The sequence below is a fragment of the Mesocricetus auratus genome, unplaced genomic scaffold (assembly GCF_017639785.1).
Source record: "Mesocricetus auratus isolate SY011 unplaced genomic scaffold, BCM_Maur_2.0 Super-Scaffold_100008, whole genome shotgun sequence".
In the NCBI taxonomy this organism is placed as follows: Eukaryota; Metazoa; Chordata; class Mammalia; order Rodentia; family Cricetidae; genus Mesocricetus; species Mesocricetus auratus.
In genome coordinates, this window is record NW_024429192.1 from 85,655,229 (window position 1) to 85,670,714 (window position 15,486).

Sequence of the window (15,486 nt, forward strand, 5' to 3'; positions counted from 1 at the left end):
CATGAGGTCCTCCCTTCTTGATGCCGTTTTCTCTCTTGTCTACCGACTACTCTGTGTCCCCAGTTAGCAAAGACAAGATAACTGTGGCCTCTTTCCATTGGCCTGCTGTTCTAGCTACAAGTACACATTTCCCCTCTACCTAAAATGACCTTGGGAGCAGCCCACCTATGCAGGGGTGTTCTCCTCCATTAAGTAAAGGAATCTGACCCATCCAGGCCACCCTTGGCAGGTGTCTGGTTATGAAATTATCAGCAGTCCAGCTCTCTCTAGTGGCCACGGGTTCTCAGCTGAGCAGTGGACAGACAAGATGGTAAGCTTCAACTGTGGTTCTCCTTTGTATCTTATTGTTTCTCCTCTGTGAGCTTTGTGGTTTCCTTTCTCACAGCAATGGCTCAGAAGTGGTTACCTCTCTTCTCCAAGGCTAGCCGGGTCCTTTAGGAACACAACAAATAGTAAGATTCTATGCCTGCCCCACCTGCATGGGATCCATAGCAACAGGGTCCCCACCCAGACTCCCTGACCCAAGAATGAGTTGGAGAACTAACCCAGACATAGGTTTAGCACAGAAAGGCCAGCTAGTCAAGCCATGGTGGAGCTTGGGTGGAACACTCCCAGGAATCTGAGGTTCATGTGATCAGTGCTAGAGCTGTTGGAAAAGCAGCCACCAGAGAGGGAGAAGTGACAGTCCCTGTTCCCTTCAGGGTCCTCTCTTATCTTTTTGTCACCGTTTCCATGGAAGTTGAGTCTCTTTCATTGAAGTCATCACTGTGTCTCCTAATTTGCTACTTTGGGGTTTTACCACATAGGTCATCCTCAGGCCCTGTGTGAGTGGCTGAGGATACCCTTGCTGGGGTCAAGAGCTGTTTTTATTCCCCTTTGAGGGGGTCTTGCCATCCATTCACTGAAGGAGCCCTGGGATCCCCAATTATGTGCTATTACACTGATACAGCCGAGCGACCTCCCTGCAGGTGACTCCCCATGGGAGTCACTAAAAGAACATTCTTCCAGCCAGCATTATCAGAATGGTGTTTCCTCTTCTCCAACTCTAATTGTAAAGATCCCCCTCCTCCAGCTCACTGAGTCCCTACCCTCTGAGGGATAAGATTGTGAGACCTTTCTTTCCAAATAAAGCTGCAAAACAGAGACTGTGGCGGACATTGTCCTGCAGGTCAATTCCCAGGTGACAGGGACTGAGCACAGCTATGAACCCTGGGTCTTGTCCCTGCTTCAGTCACAATCCAGTCTCCCAAGATGACCCCTGATAGTACTGTAGAGGCAACTTAGGGGCGTAGGGGTAAAGAGAGTTCCCAAAAAGTCCTGATTCATAGTGACAGTCACCCCATGGTCACATAGATACTTCACAGTGACACTTGGAAAGCAGATAGGACTTAAACATTTTGTCCTAACAACCCAATGGCCATTTGGGAAAAAATAGCTGAAATTAGAGGTGAAAAATAGAGGTCTTCATCTCATTTAAGCAGCCGAGGTTACTTGCTGGAGAGATGTTTGAGCTGCTGGCTGGCATAGCTCAACCCTTAGAATCAGGTTAGACAGTGTCACTACTTGGGTCCTGTTTCACAGGGATTATCATCTGTACTTTTTATCAGAGCAACAGCTGAAGCACAGTGTCCCAAGTGTGGTATCATAGAAAGGAACGAAGTGTGACAAGTGCGGGGCAAATGCCACGGAGCAAGGAGTTCCAACAGGGCAGTGACCCTGGCGTTTTCAAATACCCTGCAGGGCCCTGTGTGTGGGCTGCAGTAACACAGGGTTGGACTTAAAAACACTGCCCTCACTGCCTAGGAGGTTGGGGTGTGAAGATGAGTGGTTCTGTCCTTTGGGGGCCCAGGAACTGAAATTACTCATAAGCCCTTCTTCATTCAGAGTGAACCTGACCAGTGTACATCATTCCTCTTGGCTTCCTTAAGCAGAGACCAAGGAGGAATGTTGCTTACTGCTTCATTCCCATTCATGCTAGACTTTCTCATACAGCTTAGGCCCACCTGCCTAGGGGTGGTACCACACACAGTGGGCGAGGCCTTCCTGTGTCGATCATGAATCAAGAGAATGCCCTCACAGACTTGCCCACTGGCCAGACTGATGGAAGTGTTTTCTCAGTCAAGGTTCCCTCTTCCCAGGTGACGCCAGCTCATATGAAATTTATGAAAAGACCAACATACCTAGTCAGCAAACTGTTAGGACACACACCATGTACAGACACACTGTCCTTCATGGGTGTTAGGAAAACACCGAGGGATTTAGTCTCTATGGAGTTTCCGTACCAAAGATATCTAGCCAGCGCCCTGAGATGCTGAAGCTGGCCTCTGAATATGTTTTCCCCAGGATCAATGTGTTTGAGGTGGTTCCAGGATTTGGGGTTCCAAAGTTGCATAGGGTGAATTGACTTGACCTCTTTGACCCTCGGGTTCCTCTTCATGCAGTGAAAAGCCTATTCCGCAATTCCACAAGAAGCTTCTGGTGAAGGGCTAGGCTGAGGTGCAGCGGCTAGTATACAAAGACAGGAAACAGAGTTCTCCCCTCCAGGCTGAATGTCTCCCCGGAGAGATGTCTGCCCTCCCAGGAGCAGGCTTTGGATCAGAGGATGGCCATCTGATGCACTTGGGTTGGCCATGTCAAGCCCAATGGCACTGCCATTAGCAATCTCCAGAAACTTCAAAATGCAGCCGGATTTGTACTGAGTTTGAGTTTAAGTCATTTGATTTCTGCATTGGTGCTAAGAATAGAAGCAGATCATCTGCCCAATTGGGGGTAGAGGGGGGACAGCAGAGACAAAACGGAAGTCCCTGACAGCACCATGGCTGGTCCACTCATCCCAGGGGGCGCCCTGCTCTGAGAACCAATCGTCACTCCACTCTGGAGATTGCATTTGCACAGGGCAAAGGCAGTGGGGCATATGGGATGCATTGTCAGTCCACAAACTCTAGAGCTGTGGTCTGCACTCAATCCTTAAAGAAGGAAGCAAAACCTTCAGCGCTGACTTCTGAAGGGTCCAGAGGGACAGACATCGCCTCAGTATCTGCCCCGTCATTCTTTATACTCCTTGTAACAGTTGATTCCCACGGGAGTCATGGGAGGCAGGGACCAGAAGGAAAGAGGGGGGCTGGGGAGATGGAATCTCTAAAGAGTTGTGAATTTGGACAGGATAGAGAAGAAGTTGACAAAAGTAGGAATAGCATCGATATTACAGATTTTAGGGTAGAATTGCCCATCTCCAGTCTCATGGTGGCTGCTTAACCTTTTTCACAGCTCATAAAATTACTATGCCAGATTCTACCAATAGTTGTCAATAAGCTCCATTCATTATCCTCACTCAAGGCTCAAATAAATACAACAATGGTGTCTAACACCCAGTCAGAATTGGTGCTTATAGGTGTCTCTCTTTTCTGTGGAGTGCCACTCTGGGCAGCAGAAACAAAACACTGGAGAGCGAGTCTTGGGTAGATTTTTTAACCTCCCAGGTGTTTATTGTGGACAGTGAACTTTGACAATCAGGGAGCCCTCTGAAGACTTGGGTTTTGATTGACATCCAAACCAGGTAGGGGAGATGTAGTTGGGTACTCCCCCACTGTAGTCTGAGGAGCTCCCTCACTTAGGGCCCTCCATTCACGTGAAGAATCTCAAGATGTGTGACTAAGTGAGGGTATGTGCATGTACGTGAAGATGTCCATAGATGCCAAAGGCATCGATCCGGCTCCCCCTGGAGCTGGAGTTACAGGCAGTTGTGAGCCACCCAACATGGAAGCTGAACTCATGGCCTTTGCAAGCCACCTTACCAATCACTTAACATACTTCTAGAAAACGCATTGGTCAACAAGGGAGTAAAAAAATAATTTTGAATATATATGAAAATAAAAAATAGAACACATCAGAAATCTGTGTTGCAAAATTCTCTGGCCAGCAGAGCTGAATCATCCCATTCAATCTGCCCCTCAAAATATACTAACCACTCCATAGGTAATCAGATGGTGAGGTGGGGGTGCTATTTGAAAACAGAAATTTTTGCTCTCAAAGGTCTCGTCTGCTGTCAGCCATTTGAGCTTGTTGATAGAGTTTCAGGAAGACTAATTTTCTTGCAGGCTGCATGGCCCAGCATGACAAGATCTGGGAATCCTGGCCCTCTTGCAGGAAAATGAGATAGGAAAAATTCAGAGCAATGATCTCAGCCACTCTGATTAAATTTGATTCTAGTAAATGTCATTTTCTGAAGTCATTTTGGTTTCTTTCCCAAACAGGTGCTTACCATGCACAGTAAAGTTGAACCCGCCAATTCCCAGAGACTGGGTTGGTTGCCATGGAAAATACATTACAGCTACAATCACACACACACACACACACTCACACATACACACACACACACACACACACACACACACTGGTATACTTTTTTAGAAGCTGATATATTCCATGTGGCAGCTACATACATTTTTGATATTTATAAAATCCTATTGCATCTATATGCTTAGCATATTCTAATTATTTTATGTGGAGATGTTTGTGTTAAGATTTTTTTTTTTTGGTTTTTACGAGACAGGGTTTCTCTGTATTGTTTTGGAGGCTGTCGGTCCAGCCCGGCCTCTAACTCACAGAGATCCGCCTGCCTCTGCCTCCTGAGTACTGGGATTAAAGGCGTGCACCACCACCGCCCGGCGTGTTAAGATCTTTTAAGACTATTTTTGCTTTCCCATATATGTTAATATGCTTTAACAAATAAAGCTTGCCTGAAGATTAGAAGTGCAGAGTTAGCCACTGATTAGCCATAAAGGCTGGGTAGTAGTGGCATACACCTTTTATCCCAGCACTCAGGATCAGAGGCAGACAGATCTCTGTGAGTTCAAGGCCACCCTGGGCTACACGAGATTCCTTCAGTCTAAAAGAGAAACAGAGTTTATCATGTGCCTTTAATCCCAGCACTAGGGAGGTAGAGACAGGAGTGATACAGCTGGGCAGAGAGAGGAATATAGGCGGGAGGAGACAGGAGCTCAGGGCATTTCAGTCTGAGGATTCATAGGGACGGGATCGTCCCTTTGGTCTGAGGACTCAGCAGAGGTAAGAGGTCCGCTCTTGTGGCTGGCTCCTTTACTTCTCTGACCTATCAGCATTCACCCCAATATCTGACTCTGGCTTTTATTATTAAGACCTGTTAGAACTTGTGCTACATGCAGGGGTAGGGGTAGGCTGTGGCACTTGTAGGAGGACCTGGCATTTTAGTTTACTGTTCTATGGCTGTGAGGAGACTCCACCACCAAGGCAACTCTTAGAAAAGAAAGCTAATTAGCTGGGGGCTTGTTTACAGTTTCAGAGTCAGTGATCACTATGGTGGGAAGCAGACAGGCATGGCACTGGGACAGTAGCTGAGAGCTCTGCATGCTGATCCTCAGCGTCAGGCAGAGAGGGAAGCGAGTATGGAAAAAAAGAAAAAAACAGAATCCTTAAGTTTCTTTCATGTAATTCTCTCTTTAGAAGACACCTGCTGGGACTGGAGAGGTGGCTCAGTGGTTACGAGCACTCACTGGTCTTGCAGAGGACCTGAGTTCAGTTCCCAGCTCCCACATTGGGTGGCTCACAACCACGGGTAAATCTAGCTCCAGAGGATCTGACACCCTCTTCTGGCCTCCTTAAGCAACTGTACTCACATGCATACACCTACACACAGACACATCTATACACATAATTAAAATATTATTATGATAATATAACACATTTTAAAGGCTTCTGCTGATGACAGTGGCCAGAGCATAACTCATCTCATCAGAATGATGGCTCCAGTAAAGCATCGTCCCGAGAGACGAGGCTGAGAGAGATAAATGCGGGAACTGATTAGCAAATTCGTTTTGTGTTCAAAAGTTTTAACCCTGCTTTGTAGTACACCAAGAATGCCCCTGCCTTCCAGGGAAACACCTCAACTATGTTGCCTGCAGCCTGATATAAATTCAGATGGCCAGTTTAGCTTGTACTGAGCAAAACATCTCTTTATAGGCAGGTCTGCCTAGAGAGCTGAGCCAATCTTCAGAGGCTAAGCAGAGACTAAATGACTTATGCATTGTAAGCACACATGGCTCCACACTGAGATGTCCTCAGACAGCCATCTGCATGGCCCTTTCTTTCTAGGCCCTCAGTTCTTAGCCAGGAACCCTGATGGATAGTGTAAGCAAGCATGTGAAAATCATTCCAAATGTTGCCAAACTCAGAGTGAGAGACACACATAGACCAGTTCCCAACCATATCAGGACCCAACCAGTTCTCTTCTGTTTAAGCGGCCTTCCTGACACAAGCCATAGGAGGAAGGATTCTCTGGGTCTTCCCGCTGAGTGACCCGATGACGCACTGCTCAAGGCAATAGCAGCCCCGCCCGAAGGCTGGTCTGAGATGAAGAATCCCAGGGCCCACCCTACCTAGTCCACAAATCTAATTAACTAATGTCTGCACTTCACAAGGTCCGTCGAGCAAGTCGTTCTAGTGTCTTGTTTACAACAATAAATCTCCCACCCAAGTATTAACCAGGCCCAGACCTGCTTAGCTTAAGAGGTTAGACGAGTTCAGGGTGGGATCAACATAGACGCCACAGTGAATGTGAGAGTGTTCTGGAACACAAAGCAGCAGCATATGGAAATTGCTAGAAATGTAGATTCTCACGCCTTAGTTCAAAGCTGCTGAATCAGAAACCAATCACAAAGCTACTGACTGTGGGAACAGCCAGTATGTTTTGGACCTCCCCCCATCCCTCCATCTCCACCCTTCCACCCCCCCCACACACACATCTGCCACATACCCCCAAGGCCCAACTGATTGTGGTTCTGACTTATGCTCAGAAAACTCCTGGCTTAGGATAGAAGAGTGTGGTGATAACAAGCAAAGGTTTGAGATGCACACGGATCTGTGCTGTCTGTGTGATCACACTCAGGATACCCAGGAAAATGGAATCAGAGGCAAGCCTCTGAGTCATGATCCCAGACACGCCAGTCCACGATTGGCTGTCTCTGTAGCTATGGGGCATGTGGTGGACAAAACGATCATAGTGACAGAAGGACCGTGGCAGAGCACTGTTGCTCATCTCATGGTAACCAGGATAGAGAAAGCAGAGAAGGGGCCTCTAGCTGGCTTCACAGCCTACATTTACAGTATCTCCCAGGAATGCCCTCATGGTATGAATCCATCAGAGGAGTAATCCATGTGTGAAACCAGAGCCCTGGGATCCAACCACTTCCCCAAAACCCATTCACTGGCGTCCAAGACTTTGGTATCCAGGATCCTTGGGGGGATGGAGCACATCCCTCTCAGATGGAAACCATCATCCCAGGTCTATCTAGAAAACAAGAACATGAAGTCATTCATGCTACTTCCCGGAGCTGTGAGCTCAGTGACCCATTCCCCAGAGCATCCAGTAAAGTACCCAGCATACAGTGAGCACTTCCTACTTTCTCGCCATGATGTCATCAATGGGGGTTATCTCAGCTGCAAGTCATTGTGCCATCAATGGAGACCAGCATGGTGTCAAGTCAGGACTGACTTTCTATTTAAGCCTCACATTAGCCTAGGAGGGTAGTCTGGTATAAATCCCATTTTTCAGATGAGGGAAAGAGACTTGGAGGGGTTAATCCCCAACATGGGAAAATCCTCCAACGGTAGTCACCAGGACCCAAGGCCAACAAGCCCACATGTTGCACAGCTAGCTGCCTTGTTCAGTGCCCCACTAAGGAGTACTGTATCTGAAGGTGTCACCTGGTCATCACGGAAGCCTGCAGTCACAATTTTTGCATGCTGTTACTCTGGCCCTGCTCAGGATTGCATGAAAGTTGTTCATTGTGACTCATCACCTGGATTCCCCATTGTTTTGCTCTTCTCCTTAGTTGCCATTGAAGGTGGTTTGAATAGGAATGGTCCCCATAGACTCTTGTGTTTGAGCGCTTGGCCCATAAGGAGTGGCTGGCACTGTTAGGAGGTGTGACCTTGTTGCTGGAAGTGTGTCACTGTGGGGGTGGGCTTGAAGTCTCATGCTCTAGCTATGCCCAGTGTGGGACACAGTCTCCTTCTGTAACAAGAATAATAAAACCCCAGAGGTTGATATTGGGGTCCAAGCTGAAGGTCAGGTAAGCAAAGTAGCCAGAATGAAAGGGTGATCCTGCTAGCTCCACAAATCCTCAGACTGCAATCCTAGACTGCTGCCTCTCTTCTACCTGACTAGAGACTAAATCTTCAAGACTCACTTTGCTTCTTGTTTTTATACTTCTCAGATCCTGGGATTAAAGGAGTGTGATCCCAAGTACTGAGATCATCTTTGTGTGAGCTGTTTCTCTTTAGGACTGGATCAAATTTGTGTAGCTCAGTGTGGCCTTGAACTAACAGAGATTCATCTGCTTGTCTCTTGGTTTTGGGATTAAAGTTGTGTGCTACCACTGCTTGGCTCTATGGCGACCTAGTATGGCTGCTGGGACTAAAGGTGTGTGCCACCACTGTCTAGCTCTATGGCTTGTGGCTAGCTTTGCTTTCTGTACCCTCAGGCAAGTTTTAATAAATCATAAATAATATATCCCCACATCTTTGTGCTGCCTATGAACCAGGATGTAGAACTCTCAGCTCCTTCTCCAGCACAATGTCTGCCTGCCAGTTTGATGGAGGTGTCCTTCAACTGAGGCTCTCTCTTCCCAGATGACTCCAGCTTGTGTCCAAAACAAACAAAAAAAAGAGCACACAATTAAACCCTGGCCTCATCTCCATGAGATGTAACCTTCGTTTGCCAGCTGCAGCTTACTTCTCAGTGTCCCCTCTGTCTGTCCTGGTGACTGGAAGTTAGAACCATTTGCGTGGTGGCAGAAGGTGGGGCTCCTAGAGAAAGCCCATAATGATGAAAGCAGGAGGGGGCTGTTCTATTCCGTGGGCTCTGCCCTGGCAGTGTAGGTGTGAGGCAGGACAAGCACCTCCTGAAGGTGGGAGTGCTCCAGCATCCTGAGAGACAGGCTGTTCTCACATCCCTTTTCCTCAGACGACCCAGGAGGAGAAGCCTGTTTTCTGAGGCAGCACACAGCACTCAGCAGGAAGGACTGTGCTGGCTTCCTTTCAAGTCAGCACTGCGTTGTTCTAAGGGAGGGATACTGGTGGCCCAGCCAGCATCCAGATGGCAGTGAATGGACATTTCTGTTCGGATGGTCAATGGGAACACTGGGCGGACTGCTGGTTCTTAAACAATACACACACAGGGCTGGAGAGATGGCTCAGCTGTTAGAACACACACTGAGCTTGCAGATCCCAGACCTATGTGGTGCCTTACAACCAGCTGTAACTCCAGCTCCAGGGAGATCTGACACGCTCACATGCCCATACTCACACGTAGACACACATATACATGATTAGAAATAAAAGTTACCTCTGAAAATCAATAATACATATTAAATCATATACACGCACAAGGAATCCATTATATATGCCTACACACAGCATACGTGTGTGCACACATGCACACTCAGGCTACTGTCAGTTGCCTGAATACCTTTCTCGTTCTGTGTGTGTGTGTGTGTGTGTGTGTGTGTGTGTGTGTATGTGTGTGTCTAATGTTGGTCAGTGGATCAGTGGGAACAGTTCTGTGTGGCCTGCTTTGTCCCTTGACAGGGACACCGTGCTAAATTGATGGGGAAATGCATGCCTCTCAGGTGAAATTGGGCTTCGAAGATTTTAAAATGTTAATCCTTCATTCTATGCAAAACTAAAGACAGTAAACATGTGTTTGTGCATGAGTGCGTGCACACACACACACACACACACACACACGTCATATAGCTGAGCAATCCTCATATCAGAGAGGGGTTTCCCAAATCCCGTGACATACACTGAACTGAACGGTCTGAGAAAAGGAATAAAAATGGGAACCCATGACCTTCAACACACACTAGTTTACTCGCTAGCAGCTACTTGGTCTCCTCACCCATCTTGTATAAATCAGGAATGGGGCCACCAGAGCCATGGGATAGAAGACTATATTGGGGATGTATTGTAGAGTGAGGCCTCTATCATCTGTGAGACTTTGGAAATGATTGGGTCCGGGAGGTCATTTTCTAGAACTCTGTGGGGTCCATTCTCTCTGGAGAATGGGATTGGAAGTGAACGTTCACCAATTAAAGTTTTCAGTCCTGTATCAAAAGCTCTTTCTAAAAGGCATGCTCACTATGGAGATATAACCCAGGTCACTTACGGACTTCTCAGATCTTTGAGGTCAAATGAAAAGGTTCACCCTTTGATGCCACTTTACACAGGGAAACAAACAGAGTAGTAAATAACCAAGTGCTTTGGCCACGTGGAGCCATTAGCAACCCTTCCAGGGTCTGGCCACAGAAAGCCCAAGCTAGTGAGCTATGTACATAGCAAGTTGTGGAAGTCGATGCTGTAGAGATACCTCTCAAAGTCTGGATACCCAAATTAAATGGACAAAACAAAGGAGCAGGCTCCAAGCCGAGACGTCTGTAGAAGGTCATTCCCTGTCTGAGTGGTATGTTACTGCAGTTTCTCTTTTCGAAAGCTTTAAACCATCTCAAATCATTTTCCTCTTTTCTACTTTGCCTGCAAATCATGCCTGTGGCCTCCCCTCCCTCCAGGGCGGAGCTTAGACACACTGCAGTTACTGTCCCACAGGGGACCAGTCACCATCCGTTCACTGACTTGTCCGTCTCATTCTGTGGTGACACAGAGCATGTATGACTATCAAGAGACTTTAAATCAGTTGGGATTCTTAATGTCTGCTCTTTCTCATACCGCTTTGGAACAGGGCATTTCTGAGATGCCGGTCACATAAATGGAATCCAATGGCAACTAAGATTCCGGGGTAAGAGTCCATCATGATGGGAGGCATGGCAGCAGGAGCAGGGAGCTGAGAGATGACAGCTCCAACCACAATTATAACGAGAACAAACTGGAAATGGGGCAAAACTATGCACTCTCAGAGTCCCTCCAGTGACCTGCTTCCTCCAGAGACTGCACCTCCTTACGATCCCACAGCATTTCCCCAGACAGCGCCACCAGCTGGGGATCAGGTGCCCAAATGCCCGAGCCTAAGGAGGACATCCTCATCAAAACCACTGCACAAACCACAAAGCACACACAGATGCCAACCTCTGTTGCCGCTGCTCATTTCTTGCATCACTGAGAAACAAGTAATTCTGTGCAAAAGCACATTTTTCTCTGTGACTGAAGCTCCGCTCCTTAGGGGGTATGATTTGTAGGAAATTCAAACACAAAATGGTACACCCAGGCCAGGAAAGACAGTTCAGCAGTTAAGAGCACTAGCTGCTCTTCCAGAGGACCCAGCACTCACCCACATGGCAGGCAGCTCACAACCACCTGAAACTCCATTTCTAGGAGATCCGATGCCTCTTCTGACTTCTGCAGGCACCAGGCACACAGACATACATGCAGGCAAACTATCTAAATAAATGTTTCGAGGGGGATTAAATAAGTAAAGTAAAACGACACGCACACCTGTCTTTACTCTCTGGGGTGACCCAGCACATGATGCTAAAACAGGAAGGAGGTGGAGAGTGAAGACAAGAAGTGGAGGTCAGATGTAACCTTCAAAGACACCTGGTGACCAGTCTCTGCCACTCCTAAAGATTCGGCAGCCTCCCAAAATAACATCACTAGACTGAGACTGCTTTGCAAAGCCTAAGCCGGTGGGAGATGTTTCAGATTCAAATCATAGCAAGGGCCAAGTGCACAGTGTAACCAATGTCCCAATGTCCTGCTTTGATATTAAGCTCAGAGAGGCCAGATGACTTTGAGAAACCCAGTATCTAGTGTTGATCCCATTAGCCCTGTGGTCAGCTGGGACAGGCTTCCTGCTTCAGCCTGGCCTCTGCCATGGCCTGCTCTCACTGCCTCTGTCCACTGCCCTCCTTCCCTTTCACTCCTGGCTGTACTCTTTCTCATCCCCTGTTACCCAGAGTTTGCCCTTCAAGAGTCACAATATTGCAAAGACTCCTGGGAGCTAGGGAGTTCTCTCCACTCTGTGGTGGACACATCGCTTGTGTCTTTACAGACCCTTGGAGAGGGGTGTTAATCTGGAGGAGACTTGCTAACTCTAGTCTGTCCCAAGGCCTCAGGCTCTGAAGAACTGACACTGTTAAAAGGTAGACCACTTGGTGTGAACCTGAACATGGTGGCTTGGGACTTCTCGAAGCCCAGAAGGCCTCAGTTGTTTTTTTTTTTTTTTCATGCCAATTGACAGCATCTATGTCCTAAAAGCCAGAGAGGCTTTTCCTTAGATCAATGGACCACAGCAGACCCCTAAATGCACAAGAGACCTAAACAGTTCTGAGAAGGCTTATAAGTGTCCCTAGTGGGACTCCTTCGATGTTCCCATCTCCCTGAAGAGCGCCACCATGTTTCACTGCTCAGACCAACCACTGGGTCTTTCTCGATTTTTGCCCAGCCCTCATCTCTGTACCAGATCAGGTCTCCCTCACCTCCTCATCCACCCCTCATCTACCCATCCCTCCGCATGCTTCATCCCTCAATCGAGTCATCCAAGGCACCGTTAAGCTCAGTGTCTGAACTCCAGACATCCCCTGAACTCTCCTCGTCTCACAAGTCATTTTCCATGCAGGTATCAGGATGAAAATCATTATATCTTCCCTCTCTGAGACTCTGGGAGCCTGAAACTGTCACAGGAACATAACCAGAAAGCCATAGTGTAACGGCAGGTGCAGCACGATGCACCTCTGCCTAGAACTTGAGAACTTGACTTCCCTCCTCTGAGGGTGTTGGCGCTCCAGCAGTGGACTTTCTGTTCCTTAGACCAGAACTGTGCCTGCCCCAGGGCCTTTGCGTGTTCAGGTGGGAGGATGGGAGTCCAGTGAGGACCAAGCATTACACGCATAAATCATTCATGGATTCATAGGCTAATGAATGCCCACATGAGGACCGAACTTGCATCTCTTGCATCTCTGTTTACCTGAACTCCAGGGAGGCTGCCCATGCTCCTGGCTCTGCGGTAGACCTTGCCTTGACCTTGGACTAGTTAGTTCCACTTCCTGCTCTTTGCAGATGGGGTGCAGGCTGCCTACTAGACACCTGGTAGGGCCGTCTAGATAAGGCAAGGGTATAGATGCCAGCTCCTATTTAGCGTGAGCCTGCTTTCACGAAGCCCCCACGCCCTGGGAGTAGCGCGTCTCTACAAACGCAGCAGGCAGGCTGGTGGCTCTCTGACTTATTCTCCCTCTGTGAGTTCATTTTTAGCCACTCCTTTTATCTGTCCTCCTAACATTTTCAGCAAGAAGGAGAATTTAGGAAGAAAGTAAGTCATTCGGGACAAGTGTCGTCACCCCCCCCCAGCATGTTTCAGGTGCTATACCGCCCCCTAGTAGCCACAGGTTTATTACCAGCTAACTATGAAACTTAGAGAAAGCTGCAACCCTGGATGATGACACCCATAGTCTTTAAAGCCTTGTAACTTCCACTCCTGAGAGCTCATCCTAATGAAAAGTGACCAGGCACATGGGTGAACATACTTGTTGAGTTTTCTGTACTATAATCTGTACCAGCAAGTCTCAGAAACAATTGTCTGAGGGGGAGCAAGCTGTATCAGTAGAAAAACACTGAGCCTTGACTGGGTAGATTTCAACAGTTCTGAGCACTGGGTGGCACCATTGTGTCACGGGTCTCCTGAGTGTGCTGGCCTTGTGGGTAAGTAGGGCATGCACGCTAGGGAATTGGGGCATAGTGGGGTCGCCAAGAGGCATCTTATTTCTCAGAGGGTTCAGAGGAAGAGAGTCTTTTGTGATAATATATTGTGCTAAACTAGGTTTTGAGATGTTGTGGTTTATTTATTTATCTAGTTACTTATTTTTGAGACAGAGCCTCACTGTGTAGCTCTGGATGACCTGGAGCTTGCTATGTAGACCAGGCTGACCTCGAACTCACAAAGATCCCCTGCCTCTGCCTCCAGGGAGCTAGGGTTAAATGCTAGGGCGCTAGAATTAAATGTGTTCGCCACCAGCCACCACGCATTTTTTTAGTTGTTTACTTTTTGAATCTGTTTTTGGTGTTGGGTGTGGAAATCGGGGCCTCGTGCATGCTGAGCCAGGCACCCTACTGCTGAGTTACATTGCCGGCCCAGCGGTTCATGCTTCAGCTTTATGTCTGAAAGGCTCAGGTGGGCTCGTGGTGGGTCATCGCTGCTCCCCACTGTGCTAAAGAACTCCGTGCTCCCTGCAGCCTTCAACACCGCCAAGTGTGAGAAACTGCAGAAGGAGAAGGAGGCGCTGGAGAGGCGGTTCGAGGAGGAGCTGAGGAGGCTGGGCTGGCAGCAGCAGGCCGAGGTGCAGGAGCTGCAGGAGCGGCTCCAACAACAGTTCCAGGCGGAGAGCGCGCACCTGCAGGCGGAGCACCAGGACCAGCTGCTGCGCATGCGCTGCCAGCACCAGGAGCAGGTGAGTTGACTAGGCAGCTCAGCAGCAGTCATGGGAGGAGAACTTACCTAAGATTGCAGTTTTACACTTGTCCCTTATTGGTCATCTGTTCTCCGCGGATTCTTTGTGGCAGAGGTGCAACGCAAACATGTACGTAGAGCACTACTTCCACCACTTGATGTACACTGACCCCATCATCCTACCCGATGGCTATTTCTATCCCCACTAGAGGTAAGAAGACATAGTCCCACAGATAAATAAGCCACCAGAACTCTGTTGCCTGAAGCGTGAGCAGAAGTCGCTCATCTTCTTCAAGAGTGCATTGCTCATCAATGCTCATTAACTCATCTCGCCAAACCCCCTCTTCCATTTTCTTTACAAACTCATTCTTGTGCGTGGTGGGTGAATGGCAGGAACAGCACCCCATGAGGACTTTGAACAGGTAGAGACCACTCAGCCTATCGCTTTGTGTTATGTCTCCTTAACCCACCTACCCAGCCAGCCACATCTGCCCCCTACCCCAGGAGAAGACACTCCACAAACAGAATGAGGCCCCAGGGCCTCACGGTCTGGCACAGGAGACCCTGTGCTCGGAAGAGGTGGTGCCGGGGAGACGGGGCTCTCGTGGACACCTGCCCTTCAGGTTGAAGAGAAAACCACTTTGGGAACCAGATGGAGTCAGCCTGAAACCTCCAACACAGCCTGCTACCTACCTGCTCTGGGCTGGTGTCTAGGAGACCGACCGGCAGGGTGAAGTAGGGGGATGGGCTCCTGGTTGTTGGAGGCTCGCAGGCAGGTGCTTCAGTCTGCACAGGCTGGCTCCCTCTGGCTCCTCTAATGAGGACGCTGTCTGGGAAGGGGGCAAAAGGGAGTTTAGTCTGGTTTGAGTTTAATGAGAAAGCGAGAGCACGTGATGCTCCATTCAAAATACATCTTCTCTAAGTGAATCCCAAGGCCCCAGTTAACTGCCTCTGGCATGCGACTGAATGTAAAGCCCACACCTCCATCCTTGTCTGAGGTGACAGCTTTCCTCTCTTGCTGCTTCTGCACCCAGCCCCGCTCAGCAGCAAGATGA

General features: G+C 48.5%; 1 protein-coding gene across 5 annotated transcripts in view; it reads left to right on the forward strand.

Annotated features, from left to right (window-relative positions):
* Positions 1-15,486, forward strand: part of Mtus2 (microtubule associated scaffold protein 2) — a 353,013-nt gene that overhangs the window by 316,974 nt on the left and 20,553 nt on the right. For all 5 annotated transcript variants that reach the window (XM_040751389.1, XM_021234736.2, XM_040751390.1 and 2 more), the window contains one exon: positions 14,218-14,432. In XM_040751389.1, the coding sequence (XP_040607323.1) occupies positions 14,218-14,432 (215 nt within the window). The remainder of the gene's footprint in view (positions 1-14,217; positions 14,433-15,486) is intronic.